The 25,327-nt window shown below is 44.8% G+C and overlaps 1 protein-coding gene across 2 annotated transcripts in view; it reads right to left on the bottom strand.

Moving 5' to 3' along the window:
• Nucleotides 1–25,327, bottom strand: part of LOC127682926 (Golgi pH regulator) — a 35,212-nt gene that overhangs the window by 2,311 nt on the left and 7,574 nt on the right. The window contains exons 3-11 of one of the 2 annotated variants that reach the window (XM_052179677.1): nucleotides 24,633–24,736; nucleotides 20,117–20,223; nucleotides 19,477–19,578; nucleotides 17,431–17,551; nucleotides 16,359–16,439; nucleotides 9,217–9,326; nucleotides 7,245–7,333; nucleotides 6,587–6,679; nucleotides 1,869–1,964 (exon numbers count right to left, since the gene is read on the bottom strand). In XM_052179677.1, the coding sequence (XP_052035637.1) occupies nucleotides 1,869–1,964; nucleotides 6,587–6,679; nucleotides 7,245–7,333; nucleotides 9,217–9,326; nucleotides 16,359–16,439; nucleotides 17,431–17,551; nucleotides 19,477–19,578; nucleotides 20,117–20,223; nucleotides 24,633–24,736 (903 nt within the window). Of the gene's footprint in view, nucleotides 1–1,868; nucleotides 1,965–6,586; nucleotides 6,680–7,244; nucleotides 7,334–9,216; nucleotides 9,327–16,358; nucleotides 16,440–17,430; nucleotides 17,552–19,476; nucleotides 19,579–20,116; nucleotides 20,224–24,632; nucleotides 24,737–25,327 lie in introns of those variants that run through there. The other variant, XM_052179678.1, reaches the window with a different exon arrangement.

Genomic DNA, 25,327 nt, shown 5'->3' with positions numbered 1-25,327 from the left:
GTGAGCTGTGATGACTTATGAGACACAGCTCATTGGTCCTCCTGGTTGCTTCTGAAGTAAACACCTATGCGTGGTAGATACCATGGGAAGACTGTATTGGATTCCCTAGTCAGCAGACTCAGTCAAGTCTTAAGGGTCAAAGAAAGCCAGTGGAGAGAGGTGGGAGGAACACACTCATCACCAGAAAGCCCATAGCTGATGACAGGCTGCTCCCGGAGAAGTGAGAGAGGATGGGGTGGAGAGGACAGAACTTGGCAGCGCCTGACTGCTTCTAATGCTCTGGAGGAAGGATCGCTGACCACACAGTACTTCCAGGAGATCACAAGGAGACTGCACATGGATCCTCGGAATTTCACTTGAGCTGCACAGTGGAGCTCTCTTCTCTGCACTGCCTGACGGAGAGGCAGTTTTGGGACCCTGTGCTCGACTGTTCTCAGGTATGGAGGCCGGGGCCGTTACATCTAAAAGGCTTGTTATTCAGAGCATGACCACGGGAGAAGTAGATGCATCACGGGTAGACATGTGAGTAGCCTCAGAGCGCTCACTTCTAAAAGTGTAGCCCAATTCAAAACATATAACAAAACTCCATAAAAACCCATTTGTTGGATTTCACTGTGTAATCCTGCTTGGAACTAGCTATGTACACCAGGATGATGTTGAATTTTACCTGAGAATTATCTGAGGTAAATTATCTGAATTACCTGCCTCCCTAGTGCCTCACTCCCAGTGAGCCCAGAGAAATTTAAATGAGAACATCACACAGGCATCAATAAAGAAGCCACGTGGGCACATGCAGAAAGAATATGTTGCTGACTTATCATTCAAAATGAGTCCTTTAAGGGCTGGGGTAAGAGGGCTTGCTGCAAAAGCAAGAAGGCTTGAGCTGACATTCTAAGCACTCACATACGGGCTGGGCACGGCCACATGCACCCGGAACACCAGTGCGGGAACTAGGGACAGGCAGATCCTGGGAACGCGCTGGCCAGTGCTGCTGAAATGTCAAGTTCAAGGAGATCTTCTCATTAAAAATAAGGTGGAGAGAAGCTGTCCTTGCTTCCACAGCAAGGACTGTGAATCTGAGGCCATCCTCAAAGAGAACAAAAGCATCCTTGGTGTGGTGTTTTCAGGGTGCAGCTCAGCTTGCTTCTCATTCTATGTAGCTGCCCTGGAGGTCGGGGACATGCTCTGCTGAGATGGGAGACCCAGGGCAATACACACCCCTCAGCATAGCTCAAAGTGAGCTCAACAGTCCACACCAGGACAAAGAAATGTGACATCAGTCTTACTATTAATAGTTTATCAGCCTGAATGATGTCACCTGGAAATACATCATACTCTGAATACAGACGCTGACCTCGAGATAAGCTGTGTTTATGCTGGTTTTATGAAACAGGAAGAAGTGATCTTTTAAAAAAAAAAAAACCTACTTTGTACATAGGTAACAAATCAACTTTGGTCCAAGGTCCACCTTCTTGATTGATAAAGATTGTTTCTTTATCATTTCTGTTTTACTTTAGAACACTAATTAGTTGTTAATATTCTACCAGAGATCAAAGGTGAGTTTTGAGTTTAAAGAGCTTGTTGAATATCACAAAGAAAGATCTGGATACTCGGTGGGAAGAAACTGTCTAAATGGTAGCTGGCTGTGGGCAGGCAAGTGGACCTGTAGCAGCAGGAAGTACCCATGAAGTACCTGTCACTGCTTACAGTTTTACAAGAAAGCTAAACCTGGCTGTTTACAAACGTGCCACGTGAGTTGTCAACACATGTAGAGGACAAACGGACCCAAAGTTCAGGAGTTAAAGCCAGAGTGTCAGGCGATGGCTAGATGGAGCAGAAGGAAACTTAAACCAGGATGGCTCTCTTACATCGAACTGGATTCCCAGATAATTCACAGTGATCTCGATGCCTCTGGTGACAGGGTCAGTTTTCCCAACACGATCAAGAACAATATTGATGGTCGCCTGCAAGACAGAACTTGCATTAGAACACCTCTCATCACCCCTCCAAGAGTGACACCCGCCCCGATGTCTTGGCGAGCAAAGGCACTTGTCACCAGGCATAGCAACCTGAATTCCATCCCTGTGACCCACATCGTGAAAGGAAAGAAATGGCCCCTGTAAGCTGTCCTCTGACTGCCACACAGGCCCTGTGTCACATGCGTGTCGCACACAAAAATCAACCAATAATTAAAAAATTTAATTAAAAAAAAACCAACATGATTCCACATGAATGAACATACCTTACATGCTGATGTTTCCCAAAATACAATTTAATTTACTTCCAATCTAAACCATGAATAGAAAATCTATTTTGTTTACTTACAAAGGCAAACGAGTCTCTATTTCATATTTATTTTCTATAAGGAGTCAAGGGCAATAAAGCATATGATTCAGAGGTCAGAAAGTTTACATTCTGGTAAATGAAGTCAGAGTAAGAACCAAGGAATGCCATTTCCTGGGCTAATTCTTGACTGCTCTAAGCTAAGTCAGAGGAGGATGGCTGTCGAGGTGACAAATGAGATCATTTAGAATGAAAGGCAAACCATCCCAGTGGAGGCAGAGTAAAGAACAAGAGGGCAGGAGGAGGTTTGACAAATGCCAAGCCAACAGCCACGTAGGAGCTTTAAATCTGGCCATCAACAACACTAAAATGTAGAGTCTAAATCATAGGGTCAGCAAACTCAGCATCTATCGTGTGACAGCAGCCGTGGCAATAAAGGGACAGGCTTGGCTCTGTGCCCAAAAACCTTATTCACACAGGCAAAGAGGTCCTCGGTTTGCCTGTGAAACTGAAATACAAATAAAAAACAAAAACCTGACCACTGTATATATTGCCTACAAGAAACACACTTTAACTATGAAGATACGAATATGTTAAAAGAAAAAGAAATAGGATCTATTACACCAGCAGCATCCATCCACGAAGGTGAAGTGTCTCTGTTCATATCAAAAAGTGGTCACAGCAGAAACACTGCCAGTGTGGTGTTCAAATTTTATAAACACAAAGTATGTATAATGATTCTAAATGTTCTATAGCTCATAAAAAGCTTCAGACTGTTACAGGGAAATCCATTATTTCATACATTAACTAAAAAATAAGAAATTAAAAAAGTAATGCATTATACATCTTAGAATGTCTCAAAGAGAGGACTTAAGGTGAAAGAACTGCCACAGAAGGCGGGTGCCTCCCCAGGAAGTGATCATCACTCAGTGCACAGGAAGTCCAAGCACCACACTGCACCTCACACAGTCTGCTCCTATGTGCCAATCAAAAATAAAAAAGCACGGGAGCTGAGCGTGGTGGCACACGTCTGCAATCCTAGCACTTGGAAGCCAGAGACAGTGAGTCTTTATGAGTTCAAGGCCATCCTGGCCTACACAGTGAGTTCCAGGTTAGCCAAGGCTAGACAATGAAACCCTGTCTCAAAACAAACAAAATCCAAAAAGTGTGGGTCAAAAGATAAAGAACAACAAGAAAAACAAAGCTTCAAAGTGGATGGAGCACACTTCTAGGTACACTGAGACAGAAAAAAAATCAAGAGAGAAATCGGAAAACATTTGGGACTGACATATACATCAGAGTGAAATACTGTTAAAATGGCACCTAAGACACTAAGAGCAAAGCATGCCTTTCTTGGAAAAGTCTCCAATCAAAGACCTTAGTCTTATCATAAGAGCTGATTTGGAACAAGTAGGAGGGGCAATGAAGGGCTTTACACAGGCCAGGGAAATAGGAAGCAGGAGAGGTTAATGAGCTCTCAACTGGTTCTCTAAAAAGTTCAATAAAAATCAACAAAACTATGAAGAGGGAGGGAGGAAAGGAGAGAAGGGGAGAGGGAAGGAGAGAGGGAAGGAGGGAAGGAGGGAGAGGGAGGGAGAAAGAGAGAGATAGAGAGAGAAAGAGAGAGAGAAGAGGAGAGGAGAGAGGAGAGAAAGCTACAAGCTACCAATATCAGGAATGAGAGCAACGGCCTGCAGCCATTAGGAGAGCTGTGACAGAAGACGGTGCCAGCGAGATGGCTCAGCTGTAAAGCTGCGTGGCTGCATGAGCCTGACCACCTGAATTCAAACCCTAGAACCATAAAAGCTGGATACAGTGCTATCCAGTGGTTACAACCAGAATCCCAACACTCCTACTGCAAGATGGGAGGCAGAGAGAGAGTCGCCTGACAAGGAACAGAGGCCAGCGGTCCTGGATATGCACATCGGCAGAAACAAGAGACTGTCAATACAAGGGAACAGACTCACAAAAGCCCTCTGCACTGGACAGATACATCAGTAAGAAACTCAGAGTCCCCAACATTTACCAGTGTCACACTGAGGAAAGATACCAAAGCACTTCCCCTGGAGTAGTGTAGCCCAGAGAGCTGGAGCTCGAACTGTCCGCTTCTTCCACCTCGCTGTAGCTTATGGTTTCTGGTCTGCCTGTAATCTGTCTGTGAGTCTGAAACTGTGCCTGCCTGTCTTCTGCTGGCTTATCGGGGGTTTTGTTCTCCATTTGTTAAACAGCACAGAACACATGGAAAGGGGATATGATGCAGGAACCTTGGACAGTTATATAAGGGACTGCACGTCACTGACTCTAGTGACCCCAACTGACCCAGACACACAGATGTGACCAGGCAGTAGCTGTATTCATTTTATAAGGCTGCTTTTCAACCTATTTGTTGCTTTCAAAAACTATCACAGCACACATACAAACATGCACTGCTCTCTGGTCAGGGCATGGAAGAGAACATGAATTACATTATTAAGATTACAGCTATGCGAGCTGGAGAGATGGCTCATTGGCTGCTCTTTCGATGGTCCTGAGTTCAAATCCCAGCAACCACATGGTGGCTCACAACCATCCCTAATAAGGTCTGACTCCCTTTTCTGGTGTGTCTGAAGGCAGCTACAGTGTTCTTACATATAATAAATAAATAAATAAATAAATAAATCTTTTAAAAAAAGATTACATCTATGCATTAGCTTAGTTAGTGAAAGCTGGCTATGTGGGAAACCCAAGGCAAGTAAGGTTAGCTGTCAAAGTGTTCTCTTCAGAGCTGGTCAGACAAACAGCAATGCCAATCTGAGGTGACCTCAAGCTGTGTGATAACTGGGCTGTAATGAACTGAGATACAGTAACTGGAAAAAACCGGCTGCCACCTCAGCATTGGAGATTTGAGGGCAGCGTTCTAAGGGACATGCAGAAATTTGGCTGTGATGGGTTTTCTCTATCTAACAGCTGTGGCATAGGTGTGCAGTGTCAAAGCTTACCAATATGTACTTAAAACACATGCAGCTTACTGCATGTCAATTACACTTGGGACGCAGCTGTTAACAGGCGACCAACTGGCTCCTGAGAGGCTGCAGCCCAGGAAAGATGGGAGCGCAGCACCTCCCTTCATCCCCTCACAGAAGGAATCCTATTTTCAAATGACATCAGCCCCATTGATTCAAAGCCCCCCATCGACACTTATACAAAGCTATTTTTTGTGCAAATAGTCCCAGCAGGAAACTACACAAGTAGAACATCAAATTGGCCTTTTCCCACAACCACAGGGCCACTCATGGACACCCACAGTTGAGTCAAAAGCAGAGAAATACGTGCACTTAAAAGGCATGAGGAGGGCTGGAGAGATGGCTCAGTGGTTAAAAGCAATGACTGCTCTTCCAGAGGTCCTGAGTTCAAATCCCAGCAACCACATGGTGGCTCACAACCACCCACAATGAGATCTGATGCTCTCTTCTGGGGTGTCTGAAGACAGCAACAGCGTACTCAGATATAATAAATAAATCTTAAAAAAAAAAAAAGGCATGAGGAATAAATCACTGAGGAAGAACCAGAGAGGCTAGAGCAGAAAACAAATTGTATTATGTACACAAATACATTTTAGAATTTATTTTGGACTTAAGTTTTAGGGTGCACATCATCAAAAATATGCTTCTATTCTGGGTTGAAAGCTGGAGTTGAGGTGAAATAGTCAGATGCTCACAGTGACTATGGAAACAAGAAGAAGCGTATGCATATCCCTCCCTATGTCCTCCAAAGCACAGGGGAGGTAAGATGCTTGGTGGTGTGACGGCTCGGCTCGTGTTCTCTGCTGACTTAAGCCAAGGTGGAACTGAGCCCCAATGTATCAGGCAAGCCTCTCTAAATGGCTGCTGCTCCCAGAAAAAGTCACCCAACTCTGGCCATTAAAAACATGGTTGCTGGGACGACAGTTTAGTGGGAGAAAGTGGTAGCCATTTGCAAGCCCAAGGACCCAAGTCTCATCTGACCCTACATCACGCTGGATACAACAGCTTGACTCTGAAGTTCTTGCCTTCTTCTGCCTAGATAGGTGGTGGATTCAGAACTGCCTGAGGCGTGTGGGCCGGCCAGCCTGGAGTACTGAGCCTATAGGAAGACACCTGCCCTAACACAGTGGGAGGAGAGAACTGGCTCCTCAGAGTTGTCCTCTGCCTCATGTGAACCGCACCCACACAGAACTTTATTATTACTAACAGACACTAACAAACAACAGTAATAGAAATATGTAGTAAACGCTAATAAAACCAATAAAAAAATACTAACAACAATAATTCTATAATATACGTACCATAAAAATTTTCCAGACACAGTAAATAGAGAAAAAATAACCCAGGAAATTAAAATACTTTCCCTTGAATGTTTTGGAGTATTCAATTCTTTCCTAAGGAAAACCAAAAAACATATAATTTAGTAAAAGGTGGACATTTTCAATAAAGCATTTCCATGCCTATGGCTGAGTCAACACAACATACATGGTATTAGCATTAAGGGAGGCTACAAGGAGCCAACCCGTGTGGAGTGCTGACGAGCCAGAGACAAGACAGCCTTCGTCTGTGAGCTTCATAACCTCCACCACCTTATGAAATATGTTCTAGAACCTTCACCTTACAGATGAGAGACTCTCAGAGGTTAAACAACTCTCTCAGGTCAAGTGGCGAGTGGGCTCAGGCCTGTCTCCAAGCACATGCTGACAACCTTATACCTTTTAGAGCCACTCGGGAAGTTACCCTCCGGAAAGGTTAGGGTAGTCTGTATTTAAATCATACTGCATTTTAGTTGTGATTTCCATTTATATTTAGGAGTGATTTCATAAACAGTAAGCCTCTTTCCTAACACCACTCGGCTTACACAGAAGCACTGGCTGCTCGCAGAGGACTGCCAGCCCATGCGGTCTCATGCTCTCTTCAACCGTGCTGCTAAACCACAGCTGTCTCCTCACTCTGTACCTTTGTAGCATACAGATCAGCTGTTTCCAGAAAAAGCTGCCTGCTCAGTTCTTCCAAAGCATCTACTTCCTGTTGGATAAGAGTCAGATCTGGCAAAAGGTGGGCATCAAGGTTTAAATCACAGAGAAATTTCAGGAAATAGCAGGAAGAAAGGTTGGACTTGCTCTGGTTGTTTCGTAGGGAAGAAGCTGGGAATAGCCCATATGGCTTCTTCCCATCTCAGCACTGCTTCAGGGCAGCATTCCCAGGCTGACACAGGTTGAAGGAGCACCCCACTGGCATCTGCCAGCTGCTGTCTCAGATGATCTCACGGCTAGTGTTTTACTATATTTTCTATATCAGATGCGGTCTGAGTCCTCAGATGGTGTATCCACCATGACCCACAGCTCAGCAGTTTCATGCTGAGTGATACTGTGCCAGAAAACAGCACAGATAGCACTGTGGTCACTGAGTCTCACCGGGCTGGGCTTTAGGCACTGCCTTCTTTATATCTTCTTTTACACTCCCATAATCCTATGACATAGCTGCAACCCATTTCTCAGACAAGGAAAGAGGCTCAGAGTGTTAAACAACTTGCTCCAAGTCACCATACATCTAATAGGCATGGGTGCATAGTGCTGTCCGCTTACAAGAGGCCCGATTTTCACTGTCAGATGCTAGCCTAGCTTCCAAACTTCAGTGAGATGTGTCACTATTCCTCTATTAAAGAAGCAGAAGCTCAGAGAGCTAAAAGCTCCCTGATACCTTGTTGATACCAACCTACGCTTGGGTCTTTATGAGTTTTAAAGCAATAAAGATAGTAAGATAGTCCCAGAAATTCAAATCTTCCTCTCTGTGAAACCCACAAGTGCCCTTCAGTCCCTCCCCTCAGCAGGGGCTAGCACTCAGCGGCATCGCGGGCCTGTCTCCTTGAGAAGGAGGGAGCTGCTCTGAAGAGGTCAGCCTCACAGTCCTGTCACTTAGACTCTGTCTGGGAACGGGAGACAGAACAAGTGCTGCAGGGTTACTTGTTCTTTAAAGAGAAATTTGATTTTACTTTTAATTGTCTGTATGTAGGTGTGTGGGAGGGCCTATATGCAGATGAGAGCAGGAGCCCTCACAAGGCAGACGCTTTGGATCTCCCTGGAACTAGAGTGGTTACGGGTCACCTGATCTGTGTTCAAGTCCTCTGCAAGGGCAGTCCCCTCTCTTAGACACTGAGCCATCTCTCCAGCCCCTATGACTCATTTTCCTTTTTCTGTGACAGTCACCTGGCTTTCTCTGTCAGATTCTTATCTGCAGTCACATCAGAATGGTGTCATGATCCATCACAATAGTCTGCATCCTTCCTTAACTGACTTAACTGGTGATAGAGACACAGTAACATGTCATCTCATCTCAGTCCCCGGTTTGACCTAATAGCCTGTGGGAGGGAGCGGGAGGAGGGTGAAACACGCAGGCTTGGTTTTCTCCATATGGGCACTAGTCAGCCTCCAAACCAGCAGGGCCAGGAACAATCCATTAACCAGGCTGCCCTGGTTATTTTTAAAGGGGATGTAGAGCTTCTTGAAATCTGTGTGGCACTAACTGGGTTCGGAATGAAGCCTTGCCCCCCCCCCCCCCCCCACTGGGAGCCACTGTGCTCTGTGGTCTTGCATCTATGGGTGACAGAACAGCACAGCGGAACAAGTTCTGAAGCTGAGGCCATACTTCTGCTCACACGTTTGCCACAAGCCACTGTGAGACTTCACCTCTCTGGGTCTACTTTCTCTGTGAAATGGAAAGAATGACCTGATTTGCTCCAGCTCAGAGACAATGCTTCCGTGGCTAGGTATGAGTGTAGGGAGGATGAGTGCCCACTGCTGGGACCTCCTGTGCCCAGTGCTGGCCGGCCTGATGCAGGCAGGCATCCTAGAGGGGTCTAACTCTGCCCTACTTTTTACCCTGCCCCTGGTGCAGAGAGGAGAAGAGTCAAGAGGAAGGTAAAGGATACTTTCGCTTCCCGGGGCTGAGGCAGTAACGCTCTTCAGCATGCCCCAGAGTCCTGACGGCTTGTTCTGCACATCCCCCCTCTGGAACATGGTTCTCCGTGCCACGGCCATTCTGCAATAGAGAACACCTGAGTAAGGACGTGGGCCTTGCAGCTTCATCTCCACACCATCCTGTGTCACAGCTGTGTCTCCACGGGTTCAGGAGTTACACAGAAGACATTTCCAGAGGTGACGTGGCCTGGTCCAGGGGCACAGAATATGGCGCAGACAATACATCTGAGGTCTGGCTCTGCCACCTGGAGGCTGAGACCCACAGTTTACTTCCTCACTCAGGGTGGTTGTAAAGATTAATGAAATAAGACTGTCACCGATCCTTTCCATATGCTAATATCACTTAAGGGAACAAGTGAAGTGGCTAAATTCTAGATAAAGAACCAGGCACAGAGGAGGAACACAAGGAAAAGCAGACCACAGAAAGGAAACAGGAAGTTCACACAGGAGGGGCCTTAACTCACTGCAGTCCACCTCTTGCCATGACTGTCACAGAGCCACTGCTGGACAAGGTGATGTAATGGCACTGTCCCTTCCTCCCCTCCTATCTGCGGAGCACTCAGTGGCATAGTGACAGTGGCTGGCAAGTTCCAATCTGCCCAGAGCTATTAAGAGCAATGTCCTTGTGAGCTTAGAAGATGCATGTGATTACTTGAAGGGTACAATGGGCCTAAAATCAACCAGGGCAAATCTAGTACAGATAGGAGAGCAAGTTACAGAGACTTATGGTGGACAGTTTCAGGTGACAAGAGTTAAAAATGGGAACGAGGAAGCAGCAGCATTGGGATTATGTCCTCGACAAATGGTACCAGGGGACAAGGGCCAGATGGCATTTCTGTGGCTAGATTCCTAAAGCATCAGTTAAAAGGCCATTTATAACACGAGTGTTAGGTGTGCTCAGTGAGGTCTGCCTGGCTAAGGTACAAATCAACCAGCCCCAAGCACTGCCTTCCTCTCCTGACATTCCCTTTAACTTGGCATTTTGGGAAGATGTAGAAACGAACTGAGGAAAGGCTCAGAGCCACGGGATGAGCATGTACGGGGTTCTGGGCTATGCACTTCATAGTCTATTTTGGTTCAACACCTGGGATTACTAGCAAGGCAGCTCAAAGGGGGAGCACAGAGGCCATTTCTATCCTCCTAGTCAACACTAAAGGCTGTGGTGTGGCACTGGCTGCCTGTGTGAAGGTGAGAGGCATCATGCCGTCTCTCAGCAGACAGACAAACAGAATAACCAGAAGTAAAAGTTGGATGGACATAGAAAAATTACCCTAGTTTTAGACAATTTACTTTCACTTGTAATATTTTTTAAAACACTTTTTAAAGAAAGATTTATTTATTTCATGTATGTATGTATGAGGGTACACTGTCATTGTCTTCAGACACACCAGAAGGTAGTATTGGATACCCATTCCAGATGGTTGTGACCACCATGTGGTTGCTAGGAATTGAACTCAGGACCTCTGGAAGAGCAGTCAGGGCTCTTAACCACTGAGCCATCTCTCCATCCCTTACTTTGGATTTTGATCACCTAATTTTAAGCCAGTTTTGCTCTTGGTAAATAAGCTGCAGACAAAAAATAGAAAAGATGAACAGCAGCCAACGTTCTGCGACATGCTTTTACAACACATTCAAATAAACACACAAGCTCAGGAGTCATTTTCCCCTTCTTCCTAAGATCATCTTGTAACAAGAAGAAAGCTATTTGCTATGAGCTGGATGTCATTTAAAAATTCCTAATACATTTGGGTGATGGTGGCACATGCCTTTAATCCCAGCACTTGGGAGGCAGAGGCAGGTAGAGCTCTGTGAGTTTAAGGCCAGCCTGGTTTACAGAGTGAGTTCTAGGACAGTCAGTGCTATTGTTACATAGAGGAACTTTGTCTGAAAAACAACCCCCCCCATAAAAAAACAAAACTACAAACCAACCCCCCCCAAGTTACCCCCCAAAAAAACCATCCTAACAGGAAAACCACAAGCAGGTGGCTGAGGTCTGGCAGGAGAAGCATGAATGGGAAGAGGCTGGGAATGTCCTCTCTTTAAGGACTGTGAAACACTTCATGAGGGTTTATGCTATCCCTGTGCAAGGGCCACACTAATCCTGTACCATCCTATCCCAAGGTTAGCACATGCATTGTTAGACATGTCATCTATTGTTTCACAGTTCTTATTTCTAGCTCAACCATTTAAAAATGGCCTGGTGCTGCTATGTATTCAAATGGTAAATATTGGTACCAAGATCTGGCCACCCCTCCCCCACACAAGCAGATCTTCACATACTCAAGTGATGCTATGTAAACCCTGCTCCCCAATTTAATTGATTAATAAAACGCTAGAGCCTGTGATTGGGCAGTAGGGAGATAAAGGCAGGACTTGAGAATTGAGTGAGGGGTCTGAGGAGAGACAGGAGGAGGAAGAAGAGGAAGAGGAGGAGGAGGAGGAGGAGGAGGAGGAGGAGGAGGAGGAGGAGGAAAAGGGAGACAGAGAGGAGGAGGCCGCCACGACAGGAGATGGACCATGAGAACGTGGCCAGGAGAAACAGCAAGTACCAAGGGACAGATGACTGGGCTATAAGTTGTACTAGTTTAAAACCGGCCCAATTTAGGCTTCCAGCTTGTAAATAAAATACTAGGATTGTATGTTTTTTATACAGGCTAGCTAGACTTATAATTCATTGCACACACCAGCCCACTGGAACTCTGAATTTCAGAGCTAACGGCTAATGTACACTCACATATTTTTATTTTATTTTATTTTATTTTTTTTATGGTTTTTCGAGACAGGGTTTCTCTGTGTAGTCCTGGCTATCCTGGAACTCACTCTGTAGACCAGACTGGCCTCAAACTCAGAAATCTGCCTGTCTCTGCCTCCGAAGTGCTGGGATTACAGGCCTGTACCACCACTGCCAGGCCACATATGGTTTTAAGAATAGAGTCCATGTACTCTTTACCAGATTTCCACTCTCCTGAAACAGGATATTGACATTCAAACACTTAAGAATACAACATCAAAGGACCTTCATTTTGCCCATGGAAAGGCCTGCCTTCCTGCCTATCAACTTGCCTGCCAACAATTCCCCAACCTCTAGTGACCACTAATCTGTCCTCCATTTGTTTGGCTGTCATTTCTAGATGTGCATGATTCAGATTTAACCACTGAGCCATCTCTTCAGCCCTTGTCCACACTGCTTTACCTGCAAATGTTAATTGCAGTGAGTCACTGATCTGGTTCAAGGCCTCTGGTTCAGCCACACTGTCAATACTGGATCCTCACCAAGACTCCTCTAGGATATCCTGTTGTTGCCCTGTGTCACGGAGATCCTGCAGCTTTGGCTCTGTAGGACCAGCTCCTTCCCATGCTCCAGCAGTTTACAGATGGGCTAGATGATGAGGTAGGCTGACTTACAGCCCTGGCTCTGGGCCTGGGTGGTAGCTGAGCTGGTTAGCCTGTCAGCTCTCCTACACCCAGACCACTGGGACAAGATCTCCAAGACTGTACCAGCTAGCTCACCAATGCCATGGCAGGCAAGGGGCAGGGCCAGCTCTACTCTCATGCCCTCGGGACCAGCTCACACACACCCTCTCCTGCCCCCACCCCTACAGTGAGTGTCAGCTCTACTGTGCTGCCCAGGTGAAGTGCAGGGCCCACTCTCCCAGCACTGCACTGGCTAAAGTTCCATCATCTGGACCCATTTGGAGTTACTTTCTTTCTTTTTTTCTTTTTTGGTTTTCTGAGACAAGGCTTCTCTATGTAGCCTTGACTATCCTGGAAACTCACTTTGTAAGTAACAGGCTGACCTTGAACTCAGATATCAGATACCTGCTCCAGCCTCCTCCTAAGTGCTGGGATTAAAGGTGTGCATCACCACCATCTGCTAGTTGGAGTTGAATTTCTATTGCCTGGTTTGTATGCTGAAATGCTCACAGTTTCATTTCTTCACAGCTAAGTTCGAGTTTTGGATGGATATGTAACTATGGAATCTTCTTCAGAGCACTGTACAATGTAGTGTACCTGCAAGATATCTAGCTCACCTAGATTCTAGATGAAAGTCCGTGGAGCCTGCAGCAGCTAATGATTGTGCACAGGTCCACCTCTCAGCTGCTGTTCCTTTAGTGGGCTGCTCTATGGCCTCCCAGAGCCTCTATGAAATCAGTGCTTAACTAAGAACATCACCTGATTCTGTAGCCACATTTTAGGACTCACTTGCTGACGTTTCTCTCCTTATGGGAGTTCTCCTAAACTTCTGATCCCTACACCACTGCTGAGTTCTACCTTCTGATACCTCCTTTCAGAAGGCTTTCCCTTTCTGTCATGAGTGTGTGTATGCCCAGCATGCACAAACCTGGGGCAGCTACTCAAAGGCAGAGAAAACCTGCAAATCTAAGAAGCATGTGCCAATCAGCCATAATCAGCATCTCAGGCTCTTTGGTGTTCCTGTGTGCACATGCTGTTGCGTGTCAAGGCAAGATCTGCTCAGAATTGACATTTAAATTGTGGATCTTGGCCCTCTAGCATTCTGGGATTTGAATACCTCACTTTTGATTCCCAGGTATTCTGCTATTCTGACCACCAGGGAACAACGTTCATACTTTAGTACAGACATATACAAATGGAGACAAATATTGCTCAGTAAATTGGAGTCTTGGTTATTATTCTGTGTCTATGGCTGTCTCTTCCAATAAGGCTGCTTTGACTTGACTGTGGAGCAAACTATAAAAATGTGTTAGAGGAGAGAATATGAAATGTGAAACCATTTGTCAACTCAAAACTATGACCACTCATATGTAGATAATAACTTTAATGAAGACAGCAGACCGATAAGCTTCATGAACATGTGGTATAGCATTGAGCAGAGACTGTTTCATAAAGTTAAAGACAAATGAGTTTATGTAAACCAAGTGATGATTATAGATTATTATTAAAGTCAGTACTTGTCTTTGCTAGGTGTGACTCACTGTTCTTAGAGGCTGCAGGAGTCTCAATGCATTAATAGGTCCTTTTTGGCATGTGATAGGCTTCTGCTATGTAGCCAAGGTACTATGTACCCTAGGCAGAGTCTGCACTCCTGATCTGTGGGGCAGTGGACCATGAAAGGCAGCCTGGTTCTTGGTCGAGCACAGGCTTGAAACCCTGGTGACCCTGCAGGGACACCAGGCTCTTGGCACGAGGCCACAGCTCTCTATAGGTCTATGGCCATCAGTCACATAAGGGCAATACCCCAAGCCCCTCCACAGGTAGAGGACATGATCACAGGTCATGTAGCCTCAAGACAGATTTCCATTTTTATGAGGCACCTAAAGGCCTGGAGGCTTAGCCAATAAACTCAGACACTCCTCCTTGTAAAGGTATGTAACCTCAGGCCCGCCCTGAGAAGTGGGCTATGGTTTTCACTCATCTACTTCCCACCATGACAATAAATGTCTTAAAACCATGGATTGTCTCTTTTCATCGGGCTCTGCCCTGGGGAGCCATGGAGCAGGCCTTCGTCTAAAGAGCCAGCCACCTAATCTCCCACAGAAGGCCTCAGCGCTCCCAAGCCAAGCCAGCCCTGAAAAGCCAAGGTCTTGGCCCCAGCTGGAGCTTCCCCCTTGGCCCCAGGTCAGATCAGGCTTGCGGGGCTCCACTCCACTCTCAGCTCTTCTGAGGCTCCCAGTGGCACCTGGGTGCTCAAGAGCCTGAGAACCAGACAGCCCCACCCCCTGCAGTCGGGACCTCAGACTGTGCTCCCCCTACTCCCAGAGCAGTGTCCAGTGGCTTCCCATAGCCTGACACCTGCCTGGCGATAGCGTAAGCAAGCACAGTCACAACTTCCCTGTCCTGCCTCCCCGGGTGGACACGGGACCCCAGACCCTACACTGATCCTCCTGCCTGTGCCTCACAAGTATAAGCTTTCAGCTGTGTGCCAACCTACTTGGCTTAATTTTTTTACACATAAGGAAACAAAGGCACAAAGACAAAGTACCTAGTTCAAGGATGCATTGTAGGGTGTAGACAAAAGATTCTAATGCAAATAATTTGATTTCAGATGGTTTTGTAAGGTTACTGTGACACAGACTTCTATAAAAATGCCTTTGAAAATATGGATTAGAAATACCTTTTGGGGGCTGGAGAGATGGCTCAGCGGTTAAGAGTACTGACTGCTCTTCCAGAGGTCCTGAGTTTAATTCCTAGCAACCAACCATCTGTAATGGACATCTGATACCACCTTCTGGTGTGTCTGAAGACAGCAACAGTATGTATGAAACATACATGAAATAAATAAATATTTTTTTAAAAAAAGGAAATACCTTTTGGATGACTTTTATATATCTTTTTTTTTTTAAAGACTGAAACATTCTATTGTAGAAGTGTCTCAGGAGTTTATGAAGTTCAGGAGACATAAGACTCAAAGAAGTCCCTCCTATATACAGTTTACAGAAGTGCTGAGCAACTGCTGGAAGAAGGAGAGAGGGAGAGAGGGAGAGAGGGAAAGGGGGAGTAGAGGAGTGGAGGGAGAGAGGGGGGAGGAGGGATGGAGGGATGGACGGAGGGAGGGAGGGAGGGAGGAGAACGCATTCATCTATATGCCTGCTCTTCAGTATAGAGCTGCCTCAAAGTTGCAGGGTTGGGGCTCCAGTACTAGAACCTGCAAGAGGTGTCACCCACACCGTGGGTTTTCAGTGATGTAAGTGCCCGAGTCACTCGTGCTCCTATGGATAATCTCATTAAAGTCACAGGATAACCAAGCCGGACTTGGATGGAATCCTCTTTTTGCTGTTACTGCCCTGTCTATCTGGGTAGAGAGAAAACCACCAGCTAGAAGACTTAGAGAATTCGTAGCTGGAGAAAAAGAAGTTGGAAGCCTTAAAGTAAAAAAACGAATAGCCTTGTCCTTTGCAGCAACATTAAATAAATGTGTCTGTCTATCTGTCTGTCTGTCTCTCTCCAAATAGTAGGCATTACTCTAACAATTTAAAGAGAAATGCTGAAATTCAGAGCGTAGAACTTAAGAATTTTCTTCCTCTGTGGGGAAAGTAAATCTTCGTGGTACATTACCTATGAGTAAGAAGCGGCCCTGCCAGCTCTTTACAGAGACACAGGGTGCCAGTCTCACCTTTTCTTTTTGCTTATGATCATGTCCATGGTCTGCAGCAGTCGCCGTTCCAGGGCAAGGATATCCGTGTCAGTCACATTTCTGCAATGAGCAAGAACTCAGTGATGTTTGGGGTCCCACCCTTGGGCATCATACAAGCCATCTGGAGAAACAGAAACTACATATAGCTATTTTTTTCTTTTGTCCTAGTGCAATAGTGTACCCTGTGCCCAGTCTTTCTTAGCTTTGACCTAGACACATCTAAAATAATGCTTATTGGCTAGAGCAGCAGTTTTCAATCTGTGGGTGGTGACCCCCTTTGGCAAATGTCTATCTCCAAATATGTTTACACTACAACTCAAAACAGTAGCGAGTTACAGTTATAAGTAGCAATGAATATAATTTCATGGTTGCTGATCACCACAAGATGAGGAGTTGTATTAAAGCTCACAGCTTCAGGAAGGTAGAGAACCACTGGGCTAGAGAGAAGGCTTGGGATTAAGAGTACCGGCCACTGCTGGAGAGGACCTGGCTCCTGATACCCATAGGTGGCTCATGAATGTCTCTAACTCCAGTTCTAGAGCACCTGATGTTTTGTGGGTACCAGGCATACACATAATGCACAGACAGACAGACAGACAAACACTCAGACATAAAAATTTACAAAGATGCTTAACGTGGCACTGTCTCCTACTATGTGATGTCAAGGAGGAACCTATTTCCTGCAGGCATGAGGAGTTCATACTGTTGTCCACTGGAAAGACACATTTAAAGAGTGTATGCAAAGGGACATGAAATTCACCACCTAAAAAATAATGAGCCAGATGTGGTGGCACATGCCTGTAATCCCAGTGTTCAGGCGGTTAAGGTAGGAAAATCTAAATGAAAATCAACTCAGGGTACTTGCTGTGATGCTGTTTCAGAAGAAATAAAAACAGAAAACAACTTGTTAGAAAGGCTTCAGATAAACACCATGGACACAGAGGAAGAAAGAGTAAACAAGCAGCCCTGAATCTACTATGTGGATATTAAAGACACGAGACTTACATATTCCAGTAACAATGAAAAAGAAAGGAAATAACGTATGTGTTACCTGAGGAAGTAGGACATGTATGTGTACGGGCAGTTGACAGCTCCAAATCCAGAGAGCAAAGCCATGAGCGTCACCCCGATCACGCCGACCCGGCTGATGAGCTGCTCTATGGACAAGATCCCTGAAACATCATTGCACGTTAATACTGGGCAATGCACACAGAGCGGCTGCCGTCTGTGCCATGGAAGCAAACAGTGCTTAAAACATCATCTGGTATCTTATGAAAGTCCATTACAACTTTTGTTTTAGATTTATTTATTTGTTATGTGTATGAGCATTTTGCTATATGTGTGCCTGGCACCTGTGGGGGTCAGAAGAGAGCTTGACTCTCCTGGAAGTGGAGTGACAGATGGTTGTGAACCATCACATGGATGCTGGGAACCAAGCCTTGGTCCTCTGCAAGAGCAACGAGTGCTTTTAATCACCATCTCACCAGCCAGCAAGCTTAATTTTAATTATTGGCAGGCTGCTGATCTTTGCCTTTGTTAATTATATGAAATGCTGAAACAGATACTGCTATTTCACTTTTAAGTAAATTAGTTATGCTACATATGCTTCCATTAAAATTGTTTTTAATACTTGTACTGGCTTGTCTGGTGTGTCAACTTGACACAGGCTGGAGCTATCACAGAGAAAGGAGCCTTCCTTGAGGAAATGCCTCCATGAGATCCAGCTGTAAGGAAGGCATTTTCTCAATTAGTGATCAAGAAGGGAGGGCCCTTTGTGGGTGGTGCCATCCCTGGGCTTGGTGGTCTTGGGTTCTATAGGAAAGCAAGCTGAGCAAGCCAGGGAAAGCAAGTCAGTAAGTAACATCCCTCCATGGCCTCTGCATCAGCTCCTGCTTCCTGACCTGCTTGAGTTCCAGTCCTGACTTTGGTGATGAACAGCAGCATGGAAGTGTAAACTGAATAAACCCTTTCCTCTTCAACTTGCTTCTTGGTCATGATGTTTTGTGCAGGAATAGAGACTCTGACTAAGACAATACATTATTAACTTATTTGTTTGCATGTGTTCGCATCATAGCACATATGTGCTTAGAGGACAACATGTGGGAGACAGTTCTCCTTCCATCATATGGATCCCTGAGGTGAGACTCTGGTCATCAGGCTGGGTAGCAGATGCCTTTGCCCACTGAGCCATCTCACTGAGGCTATGTGCTTTTAGAAACTACGTTTTCCTCAGACCCAAATGAAGGAAGAGTTTTCCTCCAAGCTACCATACGGAAGGGTGCTGGGAGGTGAGGCAGACTGCAGATGCTGGGTCACTTAGCTCATTCCAATCTTTTTTTAGCATTTCCCCCTGTACTACAGGATCTGGGAAGCACAAAGCTCTTTCATTCCCAGATTTTCTTGAAACTTCGATGTTTGTAAGTTTCACCAACCACCACGCCCATGTGAGATGTGAACAGAGGCTGTTGTGAGCAGCTGGGCAGAGAGGCTCTGCTCAGTGGGGAAGAGTACTGGCTGCCAGGCCTAACAGCCTAAGCTTGATCCCTGGGATCCACACATCAGAGAAAGAGAACTGACTCTTAAAAGATGTCCTCTGACCATCAGAGGAGTACCTTGGAATCTGTACACCCACCCATGAGTGTCAAAGGAGAACTTAAGAAGACAGGGTCTGTTGTCATAGAGGCATGCTCTGGAGAGAACAGTGGCGGCCAGCCCCGCCTCTTCCTTTTCTATATTCCTTGGTTGTTTCCTCGCCATTCACTATCACTATAATGAATGCCTTGCAACAGACCCAAGCAACAGGCCAGCTGACCACTGATTGAAAGCTCTAAAACTGGGAACTAAAATAAATCTTTCTGCCTTTATGATTAACTCTTGTTACCGTAACAGAGATGACCAGCTTTCAATATGCCCTGTAATTGTTATGCGACAAAATTAGCATTTGATACCCTTAGAAAGAAGGAAACACTTTGTTTCGAAGTCGAATACTTCTGAGAGAAATAACTTGCTCTATTTCTCACAATCAAAAGTTTAAAAAGTTACGATTTTTTAAATTAGAAAACTAAAAAACCCCTCTTCCCACTTCCGCTCTACTCACCATGCTTTGGGCTGAGTATGGGGAATGGATCTCCCAGCTTCCAGAAGAAGTACATAAAGGTCAGCCACAAGAGACAGGAAAAGAGCAGGCGCTGTTTGTGCACTGAGACAAGGAAAACAAGACTGTTAGGGAGGACAGCTACTAACAACTTGCTTATTACAAACACGAGTGTAATTAATATGCAAATGCTGAGACTACGTAATTCTTGGCAAAAGAATTCTGACCACCATTAGAAAACCTTTTTCGTGTGTAAGTATAACATTTCATATTTTAGTTAAGAATTTCTTCTCTTATTCAGTCTTTAAACATATTTACTCTTTGAAAACTTCATACAATAGATTTTGATCATATTCTTTTTCCTCCCTTAACTCCTCCCAGATCCTTCCCCATCATCAGAAAAGTGTTGCTAAAAGTACAGTGTGGACCAAGTTCAAGGAGATGTTATAGTATAAGCAGAAATAAATCTGGCAGGAGACACAATTTACTCTTCCAGACAGAATTCATTTGATGACTGCTTTAAGATGCTGTGGTGCCCCCAGATACTAGTATAAAGGAAACACAGAAATGAAGCTGTCTATAAGTCACTCCCGACAACATGCACCCCAGTGTGCGTGCTGACATAGGAAAGCACAGTACTCACACAGCTGGATGTTACTCACGATGAAATAACCAATGTAGAAGGGCACCATGAAGACCAGGATGAGCAGGATGACACACAGGTTCAGTTTCCAGTGAAAGTAACGGGAGCTGAAATGAACACCAAAGGCTCACACAGGGAGCCAGCGACTCTCACTCTTTTACTATCCCAAAGGTCTCTTGCTCTTGGAGCCTGTGCTGAATATGACCCGTGTAATCAGCCAACTTGGCTGTCACTTAGCTGGGCACCTTTAATCCAAGCACTCCGGAGGAGGGGGAGGAGGCAAGAGAATATTTTTGAGTTTGGGGCCAGCTAGGGCTACAAAGAGATAACCTGTCTTAAAATAATATGTACACATGTGTGCACACATATACAAACACATGCACGCACGCACCTATGGTGGTTCATGCTTATAATCCCAGTATTTAAGAAGAGAACATAGGACTTTGAACTCAAGGCCAGTTTAGGTGACATAATTGAAACCTTGTCTCATAAAAGAAAAGCAAAACCAGTAAATCAAACCATATGTGAGTTTCTGAATAGTACATAAGCACCTTGACCTGAGGTTTCTATTAAAAAGAAGAGTGTTAATGTTTCAGTCATGCTCACAGGCAATATGGATAACATACACATACTCTAAATGTATCTACAACAGCAACAAAGAAAACAACAACAGAATTAAAGGAAAGCTTAATCCTACACACCTCTATTTCTAGGACTTGGGAGGTAGAGTCATGAGGATCACAAGGGCAGCCTTTGTCACATACTAAGCATGAGGCCATCCTGGGCTACATGACATCTTGTCTCAAAACTGAACCAAACAGGGCTTGTTCAGTGTAAAGTCGCTTGCTGTCAAGCCTGATAAGGTGAGTTTGATTCCTGGGACCTACATGATGGAAGTAGAGAACTGACTTCTGAACATTCTCCTCTGACCTCCATTCATGCAGGGACTCTGCGTGCCTCTCCCCAATAAATAAATAAATGTAATAAAAGTTAAAAATAAAAAAGTCAAAGGAAAACAAATGTTAATAGTAATTCTGAGCAATAGACTTAGGAAATTCTTTTGTAGTTTGATTTTAACATCTGAAATGCACAAATTTCACTAGTATTTATAAAATACATTTTTTTTCTGTTAAATTTTATACAGGGCAAAGTGGCACATAGCTTTAATTCCAGGAGGCAGAGGCAGGCAGATCTGAGTTTGAGGTCAGCCTAGCCTATATAATAAGTCCCAAGCCAGCCAGGGCTACCTACTGAGACCCTATCTCAAAAAGTAAATAAGTAAAAAGGAAATAAATTTTAAAAAAGCACTTTTGCTTTTCGGAGAAACAATCTGCCCTCTTGAAGTACATAATCCAATGGTCTTTAATTAATGTAGGCATTTTCAAGACCCCACAGAGATCTTGTGCCCACCACCAGTCACTTTCCATTGTTCCCCCATCTCCCCAGCCTGAGGAAACCACCCAAGTCTATAACTGCAGTACTTCTGTTTCCGAGGACTTGCACCTTTGGACAGTTCATATGAATGGAGCCCTATGATAGGTGGCCTGAGGCTGTGATTAGCTGTTCTCACTTAGCACAGGGCTCGAAAGGTTCATCCATGTTACGGCATCTATCAATAGTGCACCCCTTTTATGGTTGAGTAACATGGCCCCGTTATTCACTGATTCAGCAGCCAACACAGATTTGGTTGTTTCAACCCTAAACTATTATAAATAGTGCACAAGCAGTGACCTGTGAACATCTGTGTCAGGTGTAACACGGCCATGCTTTATGTCTCCTCACAGAGATGGGATGGAGTGGCTGGGCCATAGGCTGAGTCGCTGTTTCTCCCTGGGCGCTGCTGCCTTTGGAGCGCTGCACACTGACCCAGCAGTATGTGAGAGTCCAGCACTCTGGCTTTTGGTTATAGCCATCTTGGGGGAAGCACCCTAGCACTGTGGTTTCGGCTGGTGTTTCTTTGATGGTTAATGACAATAACCATTTTTCATGTCCTTATTGGCTACCTATGTCATCTTTGGACAAATGCTCAGTCAGACCTTTTGTCTACTTTTTATACTTTGTTCTCTTCGTTCCCTTTTGTGGAACTCGGGATTGAACCTAGAGCCTCAATGTCAGGTAACTACTCTACAGGAAGTGTATTTTATAACCTTTGTACACTTTTTAACTATGATGTTTTTACCACTGAATTGTAAGAGGTTCTTTCTATGTCTCAGAAAGAAATCCCTTATTAGATAGGTGGTTTGAAATAATCTTCTCCTGCTCATGGGAGAGCTATGCATTTTCAAAGTGTCCTTGCCAGTTACTGAATTTAAACTCAGACCTTGTTACACAAAAATAGATAAATGGCTGGGCAGTCTAAGAGGATGTAGAAAATACAAGACAAGCAAATAAACTAAGGAAATAAGGAAAAAGAATGATACTGGTAAGAGGCAGGTAGTCCTGATGATGGCTGGGCGAGTCCTGACCACCGCGCTAGTCCGGATGATAGCTCAGCTAGTCCTGATGGTTGTTATAAAATAGGAGTTCTGGTCACTTACTATGGGTGGGAAACAAATTTAACTATAAATCATCTAATAATCTATTTTAAATAGATGATTTGATCACACAGATAAGTCATAGTATATGTAAAAAAAAGGTCAAATTGGTCATAATTACACCAATTTATTACCCAGATAATGAGTTTCCTCAAAGTGTCATAGGATTCACTTAAACATGTCCTGAACGATAATATCCTTCCCAAAGAAACCCGTATGGCTTAGAGGGCTGTCCTTACTGTGTCCCTGATTACAGATGGCAGGCACCATGAACAAAGAACCTGTAAGTAACAAGAGTCTCCAGGGAGCCCAAATCACTCAGCGAGATGTGCCTGTTTGCGCTGGCAGCTTTTGCTCTCTGGATCAACCTGGTTAGAACATCTCGAAGGCTAGGGAGCTGCACATAGTCTTCAGTGGCTTCTGGAACATGCTAGGAGGCAGGAGGTCTCACCCAAGTACTTGTGCTGACAACGAAAGGTCAACCAGAGGCTAGAGAGCTGCTGCTCAGTGGCTCTGAGAGCGTATTGCTCTTACAGAGGACCCCGTTCTATTTCCAGCACCCACACGGCAGCTCACAAATGTCTGTGCCATAGGATCAGATGCCCTTTTCTGGCTAACTTGGTACAGCCACACATATGGACACTTAAAAGCATGCAGGCAAAACACACACAAAAGAAAAGCTGATCACATGTTCTAGCTGGACATGTTGAGCTGAAGAGAAAGTGATATAAAGTGATGGTCTCTTGAAAAACAAAAGGGATCCAAACAATACTCTGCATTTGAACAGAATGCTAAATACTTTACTTAGAGGCAAGTCAAAGGAATACTCATATTCAGAACCAAGTTTCTCTTTTGAAAACTATTTTGAATCTAGTGAATGCAAGATAGACTACATACATGATCAAGGTCTACAGTTGTGTCCACAGCTGGACCATGAAGAAATGGGTGTATGTGCACACATGTTTCAGCCTAAATCCTGAGAAATGAACCTAAAGCAGAAAATACTTCATCGGCACTCACACCTACACTCAAAGGTAAACTAAGGAATGTGAGAGTGCACCAAAGCGAGCTGGTCTCTAACTGCACGGATCACGTGTGTTCTTTCCACTACTGCCACTCAGACCCGTGGTCAGCAAGCTAGGACCCTGCACCTAGCCATTTTTACAAATGATGTGTCACTGGGGCAGGACCATGCCCATTGTTTACACAATGGCTGTTTCTGTTCACAGTGGCAGATTTGAGAGTGATGTTAGACATCCTATGACTTACAAAGCTTAAAATATTTACCATCTGGTCCTTCACAGAAAAGTTTGCTAAATTCTACTCAGAGCAGTAAGACATCCATGTTGTGATAATGCAGTTTAGCAAATAGCATAAAAAAAGAGTTGTCCATTCTCCATAGCTCATCCAAACAAGGTCTGGACTGATAAAGAACGAGTCTGAAAGTAGAGGAGTCTTGGCTCTTCCATCAAGCCCCAGGAATTACTTTAAAAAGATATTTTAAAAAACACCCCTCGTCCAAACCACTAGGCTAGGTGTAAAATGAACCGCAGTAGTTAACAGAGGAGCTAGAGCTCAGTCTTCTCTGAGGTTTTTAAACAGCTGAGGAATGTTGTTTTTTCAAGCATTAGGCCAAGTTGGAGGCAGGAGGAGAATTCAGACAGTCTGAGAATCAGACAGCCAGGAGTGAAGCTCGGGCCGAGGCTCCTGCAGCCTCACGCTCAGCTGGTTCTGCAGAGCTAAGGCGCAGGGCAGCTTCCCCCTGGACTCATGCTCTTTACCAAACCCTCTACCATGTGGCCAGGGCCCACACTTTTAGTGATCACTGCAGCTCCCGAGACTGACCAACACCCACATATACAGTAGATATTTTCCACCATGAGGGATGTTTTTAAAAACATCTTTTTAAAGTAACATGATTACAGTGACCCCTCTAGTGTAAATAAGAAGCAGCACACTTCCAAGAAGGATGCAGGACTTACCTGCTGTTCAGCACTCCCAAGATTTCAAAGATGATAAGCTCAAACATGGTGCATGAAAACGCAAAGGTCACGGAGAAGATCACCTGCACCACATACTGCCGCACCTGGTAAGCCACATGCAGAAGCTGGTCATGTCCGTGCTAGAAATCCTTAACTGATAACCTTCTGATAACAAGTCAGAAAACTTCTTTGAAAAGGAAATTAGGTTAAATGACAGAAGTGGGCGGCACTTTTCAATCATGGCTGCTTCTTTCCAGAATCTTCTTGTGGTTGGATAATTTAAAGCACAAGAGGATGAAGTAACAAGGCCATGTGCAGCACTTAGACTCCCGGTATCAGTGATGAAAAGGAAACAGATCTGCAGGCAGCTTGATGTTAAAAGGAGTTCTTCCACACTGCAGTGCTCGCATCAGCTCTGGAACTCTCCTGAGATGCCTTACAGTACTGAGCAGAAGAGAATCCCTACAAGTGTGGGCTCTTCCAGACAGCTCCCCAAACTCCTGGGGAGGTTTAATATAGATCGTCTTAGAAATGCCCCAAAAGTGTCCAGTAACTAAATTATATTATAAAATGTCTAGTATAAGATATGGTTCTTTTTTAAATCTAAGACGTTAAATAAGAACCAGCTCGTTTTGGGATTTGGGTATTAACTTAAATGTGAAGGCTGGCAACTGTAGACTGAAATGGAATCTTCT

This window comes from Apodemus sylvaticus, chromosome 4, assembly GCF_947179515.1.
Source record: "Apodemus sylvaticus chromosome 4, mApoSyl1.1, whole genome shotgun sequence".
Classification (NCBI taxonomy): domain Eukaryota; kingdom Metazoa; phylum Chordata; class Mammalia; order Rodentia; family Muridae; genus Apodemus; species Apodemus sylvaticus.
The sequence above is the reverse complement of the archived record's forward strand: the minus strand, read 5'-3'. Positions and strand labels throughout refer to the sequence as shown.